The 14,018-nt window shown below is 38.0% G+C and overlaps 1 protein-coding gene across 2 annotated transcripts in view; it reads left to right on the plus strand.

Moving 5' to 3' along the window:
- Nucleotides 1-14,018, plus strand: part of ZNF292 (zinc finger protein 292) — a 53,093-nt gene that overhangs the window by 17,173 nt on the left and 21,902 nt on the right. For both annotated transcript variants that reach the window (XM_086876485.1, XM_086876486.1), the window contains exons 2-4: nt 8,718-8,872; nt 9,350-9,428; nt 10,798-10,933. In XM_086876485.1, the coding sequence (XP_086732611.1) occupies nt 8,718-8,872; nt 9,350-9,428; nt 10,798-10,933 (370 nt within the window). The remainder of the gene's footprint in view (nt 1-8,717; nt 8,873-9,349; nt 9,429-10,797; nt 10,934-14,018) is intronic.

Consider the following 14,018-nt stretch of genomic DNA (forward strand, 5'->3'; position numbering starts at 1 on the left):
TTTCCTGGCTATCCTAAAAAAACTGGAGAGCATTTCATTCTGTTGTCTTTATTCCTAGAAAGCAGTGTTTTAGTGGACATTCAGCGTTTTTTGGACTCCTTTTTTAAAGATGTTTTATTTCTCACTGTATTGTTCTGTTCTTGGTCTGAGGAATTTATGCATGTTTAATAAAGTTATTTATAACAGCTTTATTTATTTATTTATATTGCAGTTAGAATATAATTCAGATTTTTTTTAAAAAAACCTTTCTGTTCATTTATATTTCATGTAGGAATTTCAGCAGTGAATTTATTGGTGTTAAAAAGCGCCAATATATTAATTTTTTTAAAGAAATGTGTTCATCTTGGATATCTCAAAGTAACTGTATAAACCTATATATTTATGAAATGTTTTTAGAAGTTTCTGTATCTGATGGTCTAGCTGCCCAAAATGTAGTGAGACCTCAAAATGCTTGGTTAGCCTAGTATCAGGATGTGTGCACACCCTTAATGTGACACCATCTGGGAACTGTGCTTGTGCACAGTTGCCTTGCATGCTTCTGCAATGGAGTGCTGTACATCTAAGATTCCTCAGTGTTTCCTCTTAAGATACTTAAGATACTGGTCCTGGATGCAAGAATTGACAGTGAGCTTATCTACTGGCAAGATGTGACTGGTGGAGACTTCTCAAGTTCAAGCAGAGAGTTGTGTCTGTGTGCACGTTCCAGTACTGATGAACAGTCCTCGTGGAGCCATGGATACTGCAAGAACTTTACTGAATATTTCATGGTGCTCTTAACTCCCCTGGGAGAGGAAAGTTTATCCAGCAGTTTTGAATCTTCTTCTGTTTTCTTTTGAGTAATAGTTAAACGTAAGCAGTTAGTTGTAGCTTGTGATTACCATACCTGAAAGGTCAGCAATGTGAAGCACATGCATGGGAAATACTTTTTCAGGGAGAAGCAGATAGGTTGCAGTTTTGGAAGTGAAAACTGACTTAAGATTATAGACCCTTGGAGTTAGTATTTGGGGGGGGTGTCTTTAATCTTATTATAGTCTTATTATCAATTATAATCAAATAATTGGGTTATTTTGGTAATTGAATAGTATACAGCTCCTTTGTTGGAGAAGGCATACAGCAGAGAGAAATCATCTGGCCCTACTAGTCAGACTTTTAAATCCACGTCTTCGTTTAGTGATTATCTGCAAGGTGTGGAGATCAGTGCAGAAGGTGACAAAAATGCAGTACAAAATCATGAAGGGGGAAACATCTTTTCTAGAGATGTAGTAAATCTCACTTTTCTAAGCTTCAGTAAAATTACTTTTAAAGTGTCAAAAGCAGAAGGATGGCAGTTCAGGAATGAGTAATTGCGTAAGGTACAGAATATAGGGATACATTTCCATTTTAATTTCAGTTTAGGTTTAAATGTTAAGAGTCTTTTAGCTTACCTTCAGGGTTACACCAGCTTTGTAATACAAAGAGAGGATTGTGCTGGTAATACAAAACCAGGAGGCATCATCTGTTCTGTTTTCTTCACAGGTCAGTGTGGCTGCATTGTCAGTGTTCTTCACATTCAGCAGCAGTCGGATCGCATAGGAAGATTTTTCAATAGACACATTCAGTATTTTCATACCCTTACTGCTCTAGTGTCTTGCTTTGCCTACTTCTCGTGGCTCATCATTGCATGTTTTAGTAACTTCCACATTGACAAGCAGGAGTGAGAATATGATTGTGCATTACATTCTTAAAATACAGCTGTTTGTATTTGAAAGATAGTTCTTGCTCATCTGAAGTGTTACACAAGAAATTTGAGGAAGCAAGAGTTGAAATAATTGCAAGCAGATAGTAGCGTGGAGCTTTTAAAGGTCAATATTAGAATTACCATTAATTACCATTCCCTTTTTGTGCTGTTCTTTAGTTGACCACAGGCAATATATTTCATGAACTAAGGGAAATACATACAGCCTTGTTTTTCCTCAGTTTGCATGGAAAAAGAAAACATCTTCTAGATGATGAGTAGTACTCAAGCAGTACGTGTGTGGTACTATAAAATATTTCCTTTTGCTTTAGTTGTATGTATTTAAAAAGCAGTGTCTGGTACTAGATCTGATTTTCTAACACAATCTAATGTAGAAGCCAACTGTTCACAAAGAACATTATCTCACTCCCCATGTCTTATTGTCAGATAATAGTATTGCCATGGTAAGGCGATTTATTCCTTCAAAAAAAGTAAGTCCTTGTCTTTCAGGTTATGGACTGACCATTGACTTAATTCATTGTGTATCTCTGTTGTTACAAGCTAAATTAAGAGAATTGTCTGCTTTTCAGAATGTCTGAAAAATGACGTATGATTTTGGCAAGAAACACTTTCTTGTGTGCTTTCTGGAAAAGGAATACTAAATATTCTGGCAATTGATATTTTTAAGCTACCTTTAGCAAGAATAATTGTGTGAGATCTTTCCTTATTAGTCTAATAAACTTGCAGGCTTAAACAGACAAACTTCAGTTATTCAAATACTGAAAGAAATCATGGTTATATCTCTTCCCCTGCTTTTTAATTTCTCTAGGTTATGATCTTGTAGGGAAGAAGATAGCACAAATCATTTTCATGTATTGTCTCACCATAAGTCTCTTGAGTGAAGGTTAGGCTCATGACCACCTGAGGAACCCGATTGTACAAAATTTATTGAATCATACAATGGTTTGGGTTGAAAGGGACCTTAAAGGTCATCTAGTTCCAGGCCATGGACAGGGATGCCATTCACTAGATCAGGTTACACAGGACCCATCCAACCCAGCCTTGAGCAGTGCCTGGGATGAGACCTCTAGCTTCAACACCTGAGTAAAGAATTTCTTTCTAACATCTAATCTAACATCAATGTCCGCTTTCAGTTAAAACCATTGCCCCTTGTCCTGTTACTACTCCAGTACAAAATTTCTCTCCCCCACATTTTTATGAGCCCACTTAAGATACTGGGAGGCCACAGTGAAATCTCTCCAAAGTCTTCTGTATGCTGATCAACAGCTTTCTCAGCCTTTATTCATAGGAGTGCTGCTCTATTCCTCTGTTCATCTGTGTGGCCTCCTCTGGAGTTGCTCAACCAGGTCCATGTCTGTCTTGTGCTGAAGACCACAGAGCTGGATGCAGCACTCCAGCCTGGATCTCAAAAGGACTCACAATAGAGAGAGAGAATCCCCTCCCTTGACCAGCTGGCCACACCTCTTTCGATGCAGCCCAGGATGCAGTTGGCTCTCTGGGCTGTGAGCACACCTTACTGGCATATATTCACCTTTTTATCCATGAGAACAACCAAGTCCTTTTCCTCAGGGCTGCTCTCAATGACTTCTCCCAGTTCATGTTCATGTCTGGGGTTACCCTGACCCAGGTGCAGCACCTTGGACTTGTTGCACTTCATGATGTTCTTGTAGGCCTAGTTCTCAAGCTTGTCCAAGTCCCTCTTGAACTTGCCTCCCTTTCTTCTGTTGTGTCAACTACACCATTCAGCTTTTTATCATCTGTAAACTTGCTGAGGGTGCACTTGATCTCAGTGTCTGCATCATGGATGAAGATATTGAAAAGCACTGGTCCCAAGACAAAGTCCTAAGGGACACTTACTCTGGATCAAATTATGTTATATGTCTTCTTTCAGTCCCTTTAATCCTAAACATCCAATCCTAAACCTGTCCAAAGCAGGCAGTGGAACTTGATTTGACTCAAGTGGTTATGTTTTCAGGCTCATCACAGTGTATGGCATCTCTCTGCATCTTCTTCTGTATGATGATACCAAACTCAGGATCTCAAATTCATTTTTGTTTCCTCATGATCCATCATCTAGGGATACAAGCTGTGAGTTGCCCTGGTTATTAGAACATGCCGGTTGCCTTTACAGGCCAGAATCTTAAGCCAAGAAAAACAGTGTTAAATCATGCACATGGCTCATATGGGAGCCTTGCTTCGCTGGTTTTCTTCAGTTACCCTTTCTTGACTGGAACCCTCACTTTCCTTTGAAATTTCTGTTGGTGATGGCAGAACTGTAGCCATTCTTCACCTGTTTTCTTGAATCAGGCTATTGGTGGTTCCTCTGAAAACAGCTGCTCTTTCCTGTCAATTGGTTGTTAGAAGGTACTGGAGGAGTGAGACGCTTTGTTGTGGCAAGGGGAGCCCCGTCTCTGTGGGAATGCTCCTTGTGAGCAGCAAGCAGCAGAGTGATCTCACTGAGAAGTGCTGGAGTTCCTGCACCTGCCTGTGTGCGTGGAGCTCGGTCATTGCTTTGCTGCTTCTGCCACTGTGGAGTTTTTTTCGTGGAGGGAGCTCCTTCAGCCGCTCTTTGTATGCAGCTCTCTAAGATTCATCTCCATATAATGCAATTGTGTTGAGCTTGTTGTTTGGGCTTTTCTCCTATGTGGATGTGCTTGGAGAAAGTCACTGAAATAAAGGTTTTGCTAGTTCTTGGAGTTGTTTGAGAAGTGCATCTTACCTGTGTGACCACCGGCTGTCACTTTCGCAGCCTCTTAGTCCTTTGGGTGTAGCAGGGAATGAAAATGACAGTCCCAGTCATGTCCTTACATATATTTAAGTAAGCTTACCTTATTCAGGTGTGTTCAGGGTAAGAATCTGTTCTTCAGAGCTGAAGAGAGATGTAGGTGTACATGTGTAACTCCTGTTAACAGTAAACAGTGCTGCCTTTTAATATGAAACACATTTTACCACTGCTTTGGTGTTGTAGGGCTAGTTTTAGCAAAGATTGTTCAGTAAACCATCTTCTAGTGGGTGGGTTGCTACAGCAACATTCTTGTAAGGGTTCTGTTAAAGATTGAAAATTGTCTGAATTAACCTGTGGCTATACATTTTCCACAGTTGAAATCACAGGTATAGTACATATTTATTTTTATTGTACAGGTCAAGATTATTCCAGTTTTGGAGGATTCTTGACTGTGTAAGCTGCTGCTAAAATAAAATGCCTATTTCAGTCTCACAGAGGAACAAAACTTTTGCTGCTGTGCTTGGAATACAGTACTTGGCTTGATTAACAAGCATGTCCCGACTAGGGAGATAAATAACTTAATGGGGCCCAGGGCTGGGGGTAAAATTCTTTCTTTTTATGGTTGTAAGCAGAGCACAACACTGATTCATTAAGCAAAGCAGAATGAATTTGATTTTCTTTGTAAAATGGCACTGCTGTATAGTCTAGAGACATCCAGACAAGGAAATCTGTCATAGTAACGAATATTTTTGAAGGGTGTGGTGGGTGTAAATGCTTGATATAGTTCACATAAAGGCTTGGAAGTGGCTGATCTATATATATGAGACAAAAATAGCACAATTTAATGCTGAAATTAGTGCCAGTATGTTATAGTGCAAACTCTTCTTGCTTTTTACAGTGTGTTTGCCGCTTTTAAGAGATGATAGTAACAGGTCACCAACACTCCGAATACTTTTTGTTAGATGGTGTATTCTGAGAATTTGCCAATCTGTTGATTATATCTATTTTTGACTAACTGCTACTGAATTTTCTATCTTAAAAACGATATTTTATTTGCTTCAGTTTAGTCTTAATAATCTGAATGTGGATTGTAGTGGTCTTCACTGGAGTGTCATAGTTTCTGTAAGTGCTTTTATAATTCTTCTCTCATCCAATTTTCTGGTTTTAATGACTACATGGTATTTCTGCAAGGTTCCTTTTTATCTGGGAGAATTCCAGTTGAGTTCTGTCATAATGAGTACCCCCATCTGTAGATTGGATGGTGATACTGCCTAGCTGGAGGTTCTTTAGCATGCTGACCACCTACCATGAAATTTGAGATCTCCTGATCTTGTTGTTAGAGGTCTCAGTGGTCACTTGTCATATTATGAATCAGTGTCTCTATACTGAGACTGTCAGTTTCCTCCTTAGTTTCTCATCTTTGCAATGGCAGCTGAGAATATTCTGGATATTCTTCAGTCACATTTAGATAACTGTTTAGTTGTATCTTCCTACCTCCTCCTTTTTTCTTACCCCTTCTTCCTTCTTGTCCTCAACACTTAAGAGACACTTCCAAGTTCTGTTGTCCTGGCTAGGTAGCCAAGTTGGAAATGTCCTTCATTTGCCAAAGCTTGCATTAATCTTGTTGTTTGCTGTGTTCTTTTGAAGAGGAGATGAGCAAAAATACTTGGGCCACATTCAGAATGAAGTTTACATCAAGTAATAACATGGTGTTTCAAGTATTAAAGAGGATTCATGACTTCATAGATCAAATTCTTAAATATCGACTTAATTTACTAACAGAAGTTACTTTGCCAGATTTGGCTTTTTGGCTTCCAGGCCAGTTGTAGCAAATTTGGACAGTTTGGATAAAAGATGGGTAAAATTGAATGGTAGTTTATGCTGTTACTGCTTTGTTCTTATATGTTAGCTACCACTTGGGAGATCAGCTAGTATTGTGGTTTGGGGCTTTTTTAATATATATTCAGTCTAAAAAGAGGAGCATATTTTTTTCAAATTAATTAGAAAGGAAAGTAATTTGGGGTAACAGTGTTAATTTTAACTATCTCTAATTACAAAGCTAATTGTCTGAACTAAGTAGCATTCCAAACTAATGCAAAGAGTTTTCCAAGCATGTCTGTGAATCAATATGAACAGTAAAGTGTGCTGAATTTCAAATTACCATGTTTGTCCCTCTTTTATTCAGTCTCACCAGCAACTTGTTTTCACATATTCCCTTTACTGGGGAAATTGTCTTTTAAGCAAGTGTGAAATTGGTTAAGCTGTAATACTCTTTTAACAAAAAGCAGTTGTGTGGTGTTTTCTCCAGTACAAAAATGCAAGTCATTCCAAAGCACTTAAAAGAAGAAAAAGCTTACTCCGTAAGGAAAAAGGATTATATCACTGTGTGGTAGTGCTACCAACTTCACCGTGCTTTTTATTATAAATTTTCTGTGAGTACTGTACTTTGAAAGGTGCAGTATTGATTGCTCTAGTGAATTCTTAACAAGAAACAATATCAATTTGTGGAGATTGGACTACTTTTACAGGTCTGTGGCATTCATGTAAACTGAAGCTTATGCTATTCACTCTTTTAATGTGACTACTTATATCAGCTGGACAAAGGGAAGAAGTTACTGCCTTTTCCATATAAAACATTGCCCCAAGACCCAAAAAGTGAAGAATATAAAGTATACTTTCCTGGGCTGTTTTTTGTTCAGCTTTGCTGTTTTGCCAGTAGCATCCTTAAACAGGTCGCGTGTGACAAGTCAGTAATGGAAATCATAGTGCTTCTGGTTATGAGAGTATTAGGATAAAGAGAGGCTCTTCACTGGAGTTTTCTTTCAAGATTCTTTGAAGGCAACTGCTTTGTTCTGATCTGATTACTCTAGTACATTGAGCAAAATTTCCAAGTGGTTCTGAAATAGTGTTTGCTAATATTGTTAGCTTGTTTATCCAAGCAAGGTAAGGGAGGTCAGAGGGACTGTTGGGAGGGAGCTTAGCATCCAGGGGGAATGCAGTGACACATAGTCTGGCTAAGGTGAGCACAAAGCTGGGGGTTGGGAGGGAGTAGCCCCATGCAGCAGTAGAGGCTTGGGATCAGCTCTGTTTCACCAGCCCACTTGTTCTCCTGAGCAGCTCCAATATGCCCTGTCTAAGGACCTGCTACACCCTCAGCTATGCTAGCACCAGTTTGAGGGGGATTAATCCCTCTGTGGGACTGCTTCACTAGGTACTGGTGGAGGAAAATCCTAATAAATGGGATTCTAAACATTCAAAAACAGGTTGCCCAAAAAGGCTTTAGAGTCTCTGTTCTTTGGTATATACACAGCTTCACCAACATATTCCTCCAAACAATATATTATAATGATCCTGCTTTCAGCAGGGCGTCAGACAACCAAAACTGCTCTCTCTTACTCTCAATTGTGTGTTATGGCTCCTCAAGAAGCAAACAGCAAAATTGGTTATTGTAATATGACAGACTCTCCATGCAGCCTGCCATGGTGTAGGAATTAGTTTGCAATCCATCAAGTTACCCTAGGCATGATAGGAGAGATCCATGGGGGATGTGGTTGTGATGTTGACTGGAGAACCTTATTATCTACTTTGCCTAAATGTGTGTCTGAGTCCCCTGGCCCTGACTGAAGTGGATAGAAATCTTCTGCACTTGGGTTGGTGGCTTTTGTTTCATCACTCTCATGAGTTTTAGTTTGAAATCACTGGTGTTCATGTGGCAAGTAGGAAAGCAATCTTTTTACTAATGAGTTTTTGATGTACAAATGGTGTCCTTAAAATGCATAGAACATAGTCCTTTCAGAGCCATGTAAAAAGCATTGTCCTGAAAATACCTGTATCTTCAAGGTGGCAAAGCAGGGGGAAAGTAAAACTGTTCATGGAAGTAAAGAAGTTAAGATATAAAGACTAGTACTTTCAAATTTACCTGCTTTAGAAGCTGAACTATAGAGATAAATGTCTGAGTTTTCAGTCCCTTAACTAAGATATGCTCTTCAGGCTTCTGTATTTGGAAAACAGGAATGTAAAATGAATCATATGATGATATCACAGGGAGGAAGTGTCAGTTTTTATATTATCAGAGAATGACTGTGTGTGGAGTCTTTAAGCGTCAGTTTTTAATGAAACAGTAAATTTTAAGGAAAAAAAAGTATGTGTTGAGAATCTGTAATTCATATTAAAGAGATCTACTAGTGAGAAATATAAAATTTCAAACTTATATTTATTCCTGATTTTTGGATTGGTTTTTTTCCTTTTCCTAAATAGACTTTGTTGGAATATGCAGAAAAGTGGAAGACATCAGAAGATCCTCTGCCTCTGTTGGAGGTGTACACGGTGGCTATCCGAAGTTATGTTAAAGCACGACCTTACCTTACCTCTGAGTGTGAAAACGTAGCCTTTGTGCTTGAACGTTTAGCACTGTGAGTATGTTTTTTTTGGTTGCTAAAACCAGTCTGTATGGTATTAACTTTTCAATGCTTAAACACTTCCCCAGTCCAGTTCTCAGCACCTACCTCCCAGTAGGTGGATGCTGTATGTAAGGGAGAATATCTTGTTGTAATTGAGGCAAGAAGGATTCCTGACCTAGGACAAGACAACATTCCTGGTTTGAAACACTTTGCTATTAGTGATCCGCGTACTATCTGAAAGTGCATCAATTTGCACAAGAATTTACAGGGTTGGATTCAATGATTTCTTTTTTTAATGGTGTCTTTTAGAGAATTTGCTTTTACAGTTTCTGCAAGAGTGTTCATGACCTCTTAATGTGTTCAAGGAAGCAAACTGTTTCATGGCTGGTGTTGCAAAGAACAATTTTGATATTAGAATAAAGAATTGTGAAGGTGACATAATTTCTTTGTCAACAATTGCCTCAAATAATACTCCTTTTTGACTTCCAGAAGCTGTATTGAACTTCTACTATGTCTGCCTCTGGACTTACCTGAAAATAAATGGGAAGAATTTCAGGCTTTTGTACAGGTGGGTTTGGTTCATGAAATGGAGACTTAACAGCTTTTCAGAATGGTTTGGAAACCTAGGGATATTGACTACGTAGGATATCTGTAAGGATCAAGGCCTTTGGCTGGAAGTACTATGTACTCTGTAGTAATTGCAGAGTACGTAGGATTGTATTATTTGATGTGTGCAGCAGCTGTGGAGAAAAAAATATTTACAGATTACTGAAAGAAAATTCGTGTTTTAAAATGTATTTGACTATTAACACTCTTAGAAATGAATACTATCATATATGTCATTCTTTACTATCTATAGTTGAATGTTTGAAACTTATGAATGAAAAACCAGTTGATACTGAAGGCTTCTTAGATCTCTCTCTCACAGGGCACTGGCGGGCTAAGGTTAGAGCACTGCATTAAAGGAGGGTGTTGGAACAAGTTCTGCTTCTCAGTATTTATCAGAAATATGTAGTGGGGGGTCCAGTCTACAGTTTTAAAAAGAACAAAGGAGGAGGGAGGAGAAGAGAGTAATAATGAAAAAAAACAGATATAGTTACCTTAGGATTCTCAGTCTAAATAACATGGGAAGATGAAAGGCTGATTATTTGAGAGTGAATTTTGACTTGCAATTGCCTGATATAAATCAATTCTGAAGAGATGTGTTTGGTGCTGAGGGGTTCCACAGCCTTGAGAGCAGGAAAAGTAAAAGAAAAACGAGCCATTTCTGGGTTGGCTTTTTTTTTTTGTATTTTAAAGGACCAGTGTAAGTTGTGCATTGCTGCTTAAGCCACAGATTTTTGCAGGTATTTAGTTTGCTCCTGAGTGTATATCTGCTCACAGAATTTATTCTAGTATACAATTGCAGTGGAAGGTATTTTAATTGATTTTAAGACTCCAGCCTGTTTCATCATGTTTGCATAGAAACATGCAGAAAGAGCTTAACAGCTAAAATCTTACGACATTATAAAAATATTTTTTTCAATGTCTCCTGTACATATGCTGTACATAGAAACTGAGCTGCTGAGGAGTTTGAGAAGATAAAGTTTAGGCACCTGCTATCAGAACAATATGTGGACTAAAGAAATTGCTCACCAATTTTTAAAAGAGAGGGCCTATTTCAAAATTTAGTTTCAGAAATTTCAGAAGTAGCCCTGTAAATAAATCTCAAGGTGAGTTTGAAGCACTCAGTTGTTGCAGTTTCTCAGCTTCTATCTTAGGCAGTAGAGGCAGAAGTAAAGCTTACGTAAGCTGAATGTTAAGATTGTATTGTTATACATTTAAGTCTGTATCTGATAAGGTGTTAATTTGATAACATAAGGTATAAAGGAGTATGAAAGACACATTATTTATATCTTTTTTAAACAATACCTTGTTTTGGAAAATATATTATTTAGGTGGCTCATAAAAACTTGATGGAAAATGGCAGCCGGGAACTGCACATTTTAACAACACTTACGCAAGAGAGGGGAGTGTGGAAGAACCCAGTTTTGTGTGGTATTCTGTCCCAGGAACAGTTGGACCCAGATAAAGGTATAATTTAAAGTTATAATTGAAATAAAATGTACTCAATTTTTATGATCCATTGAAATATTATTATGATCTGTGGAAGTTTTTTCTTCAATATAGTTTGTGATGATTTATAATATATATAGATAAATATGCATGTAGCATTTTCGGAATTATTAAGACAGTGTGTTCATGGTAACATACAAATAATTTAATCTTGGTATTTTGCATAAATTATAATCATGCCTCAAATTCTCTTGACATTTTCTTTATAAGCCATGTGAAGGAAGTTTACATACAGACTAATTTACGTTGGGATAAGTTCGATGCTAATATACAAAATTTATTTGACATAAACCCAAAAAATAAAAACTGCATATATTTTTTTTAATGAAGATATCATTTAATTCAGTTATGAAATGCCAGGAGGACCTTTACTGAAGATTAATTTAGATCTGAGTTCTGGGTATGGCTAACAGTACTTGCAAAGGGAAGGACATATGATCAGCAGAAGCTTGCAAGGATAGTGCCCTGATATGTTACTTTTGTTCTGGTGATTGCAATTCAGAAGTGGTATCCTTGTGTGAATAAATCTTATTTGTTTTTTTGATTCTTTGCCTTAATAGTTTTAGAATCTGTATAAAGTGTCACATAAAGCATCTGTGGCAGAGGTGCACTGTTCTTATATCAAGTGAAGTAGTTCCTCTTACTGTCTGCCTCCTTTTAGCCTGGTGCTTGCTTATTTCATATGATATTTTCTATCTATTAACAAGTTAACTATTTTCACATCTTTTAATGAATGCATCACAAGACCTGATTCAATGGTCTGCTGTCATAGCTCATCTCTCTTATGTAGTGTTTTACATGTCTTCCAACTTTACTGTCCCACTCTTTGTACGGGGAGCCGAAGGTTTATTCAGCAGTCAATATGATTTTCTGCTTCCTTCAGCGGAAATTCCTTTCATAATATTTCATAATGTTAGCCTTGCTTCTTGACTGAGCATTGGACCAATGTTTTCTTAAATCAGAACTGAAAAAGACATTTTCTTTCAAGGACTAGTACCTATTTCAGTGTTAGGATTTTCCCCTATCATGCCTGTATGTACAATTAGGCTTGTATTTTTTTCCCCCATGAAAATAATATTGGGAGTTCTATCAACATTTTAATTTTATCTACTATGCTGTGTTATGGACTGTTGGCATGTTTTTGCTACCCTGCTTTTGTCAGCATATTTTGTCATGGTTCTCTGCCATTTTCCAGATGTTTAGAAAAGTGCTGGACATAGGCTGTCCCTGGTACAGATCCTACAGAAACCCACTGAAAGTATGTTTGGGGTTTTTTTTATCCTTTTTCTATTAAGTGATAATTTATTTCTGCAAGGATCTTTTTTTTACTGCCAAAAGAGCTTTGTACTTTAGGGATTTGATAGACTTCTTTTAATGCCTTTAGAAAATAAATTAGATCTTCTTTTATTCAAATTACCACAGCTCCCTTGGAAAAGTCCAGTAAATGTATAATGTGATTTTCATGGTTTTTAGTTTGTTTGTTTTTTACTGAAACTGGGCTTCCACAAGATTTACGTTTTGTTGCTTCTTTTAATTACTTATTATACACCTAATGCAGACTTTGGATTTGTATGTCCTCAGAGTCCCACAAAGTACTCCTTTACTAGCTTCCTCTCCACCACCCTGCAGCCATTGTAACAGGTACTTGTAAGAGAGATGTTTAATTAATATTTAATTGCCTAATATTTGAGTCTTTTTAAGAACTTGCTCATTAGTTCAGTATTGGATGAGGAGGACACAGGTCAGTAAGTAAGATTGTGACTGTGGACTTGAGGAAAGCGAACTTTAACATCTTTAAGGAATTTCTTCTAAGAATCCCATGGGAGTAGGTCCTGCACCACTATCAGACATTGCATTGTGTTGCACCTGCATGGTCTGGACTCGCTATTACTTCAGGTTTCACCTGCATGACTTCTTTTTTTCTCAAGATTGCGTATGATAGACAAGAAGCACTTGCATTTGAAGAGAGGAGTTTTCCGCATTTCTCCACTTAATAAATTGGTTGCGGAAGGAAACCTTAGTAATGTTGTCTTAATTTTCTCTCATCGTAGTGGGTCTTTTGTCTTACTGGCCTCCTCCTGAACCACCAGATAGCTTAATGTGACATCAGGACTGATACTAATCTAGAATTGAAGCTGATCTGAATTAATGACAAGTGAAAATTAGATTTCCTGAAGTCACGTGGCTGTCTGTGCAGCCTTGTTGCTCAGTGTGCCAAAGACTGAAAGTTGAAGTACACCAAAGTGTTTGGGATTATGCCATAGCCTATGCAATGTTAAAACACTGCACTTCCAGCCTCAATTTCTGTCAGTGTGGCTTGTGCTCTTCAGCATGAACATGCTTTTCCATCCTCGAGGTTATGATTTTCTTGTAGTGATTGTATGATCTTTCAAACAGCTGTTTGATAACCTTACAAAAAGCCAGGCTGCTGCTGCTTTTTTGGTATCTAATTCTAATTATTCTTAAATCCTAGAGATTTAAACCCAGATGCCAAGAGTTAGGTTCTTGAATTTTTCATAAGTTTAAATGGAGTAGGGAGGCATCTAAAGAATATCACACTGAAAAGAGGATCTGGATACAACCATCACTATCCAGAGACTGTCAAGGTGGATAACAGGCAGAATGTAACAGCCCATGTGGAACTATTTTCAGTAATTATAGCACCTGTCACCAGAAGTTGAATGATACCAGCAGCCTCAGTTTTGAGAGGAGACAAAAAAAATAGTGTTTTCATCCTGGGTATATTCAAAGCAACTATGTGGAACTTCTTTTATCATTTCTCCAGACACTGTGCCACCACAGAAGCATCCAGGATTGGTGCACAATTCAGCAGAATTGTACTGAGATGTTGCTTGCATGAAGGATTCTGAGTCCCAGCTCCTGATAGATATGGAAAGCATCAAGTCACTTCAGAGTCACCCATAGTGTGAATGTACATGTGGACTAACACTTAAAGATGACTAAAGAGGTGTCATAGTGCAACCTCAGCCAGCAGCCAAGCCCCACTCAGCCACACTCTCATTCTCCCTCCAGCAGCATCAGG

Source organism: Cyanistes caeruleus, chromosome 2, assembly GCF_971803275.1.
Source record: "Cyanistes caeruleus chromosome 2, bCyaCae1.hap1.1, whole genome shotgun sequence".
Classification (NCBI taxonomy): Eukaryota; Metazoa; Chordata; class Aves; order Passeriformes; family Paridae; genus Cyanistes; species Cyanistes caeruleus.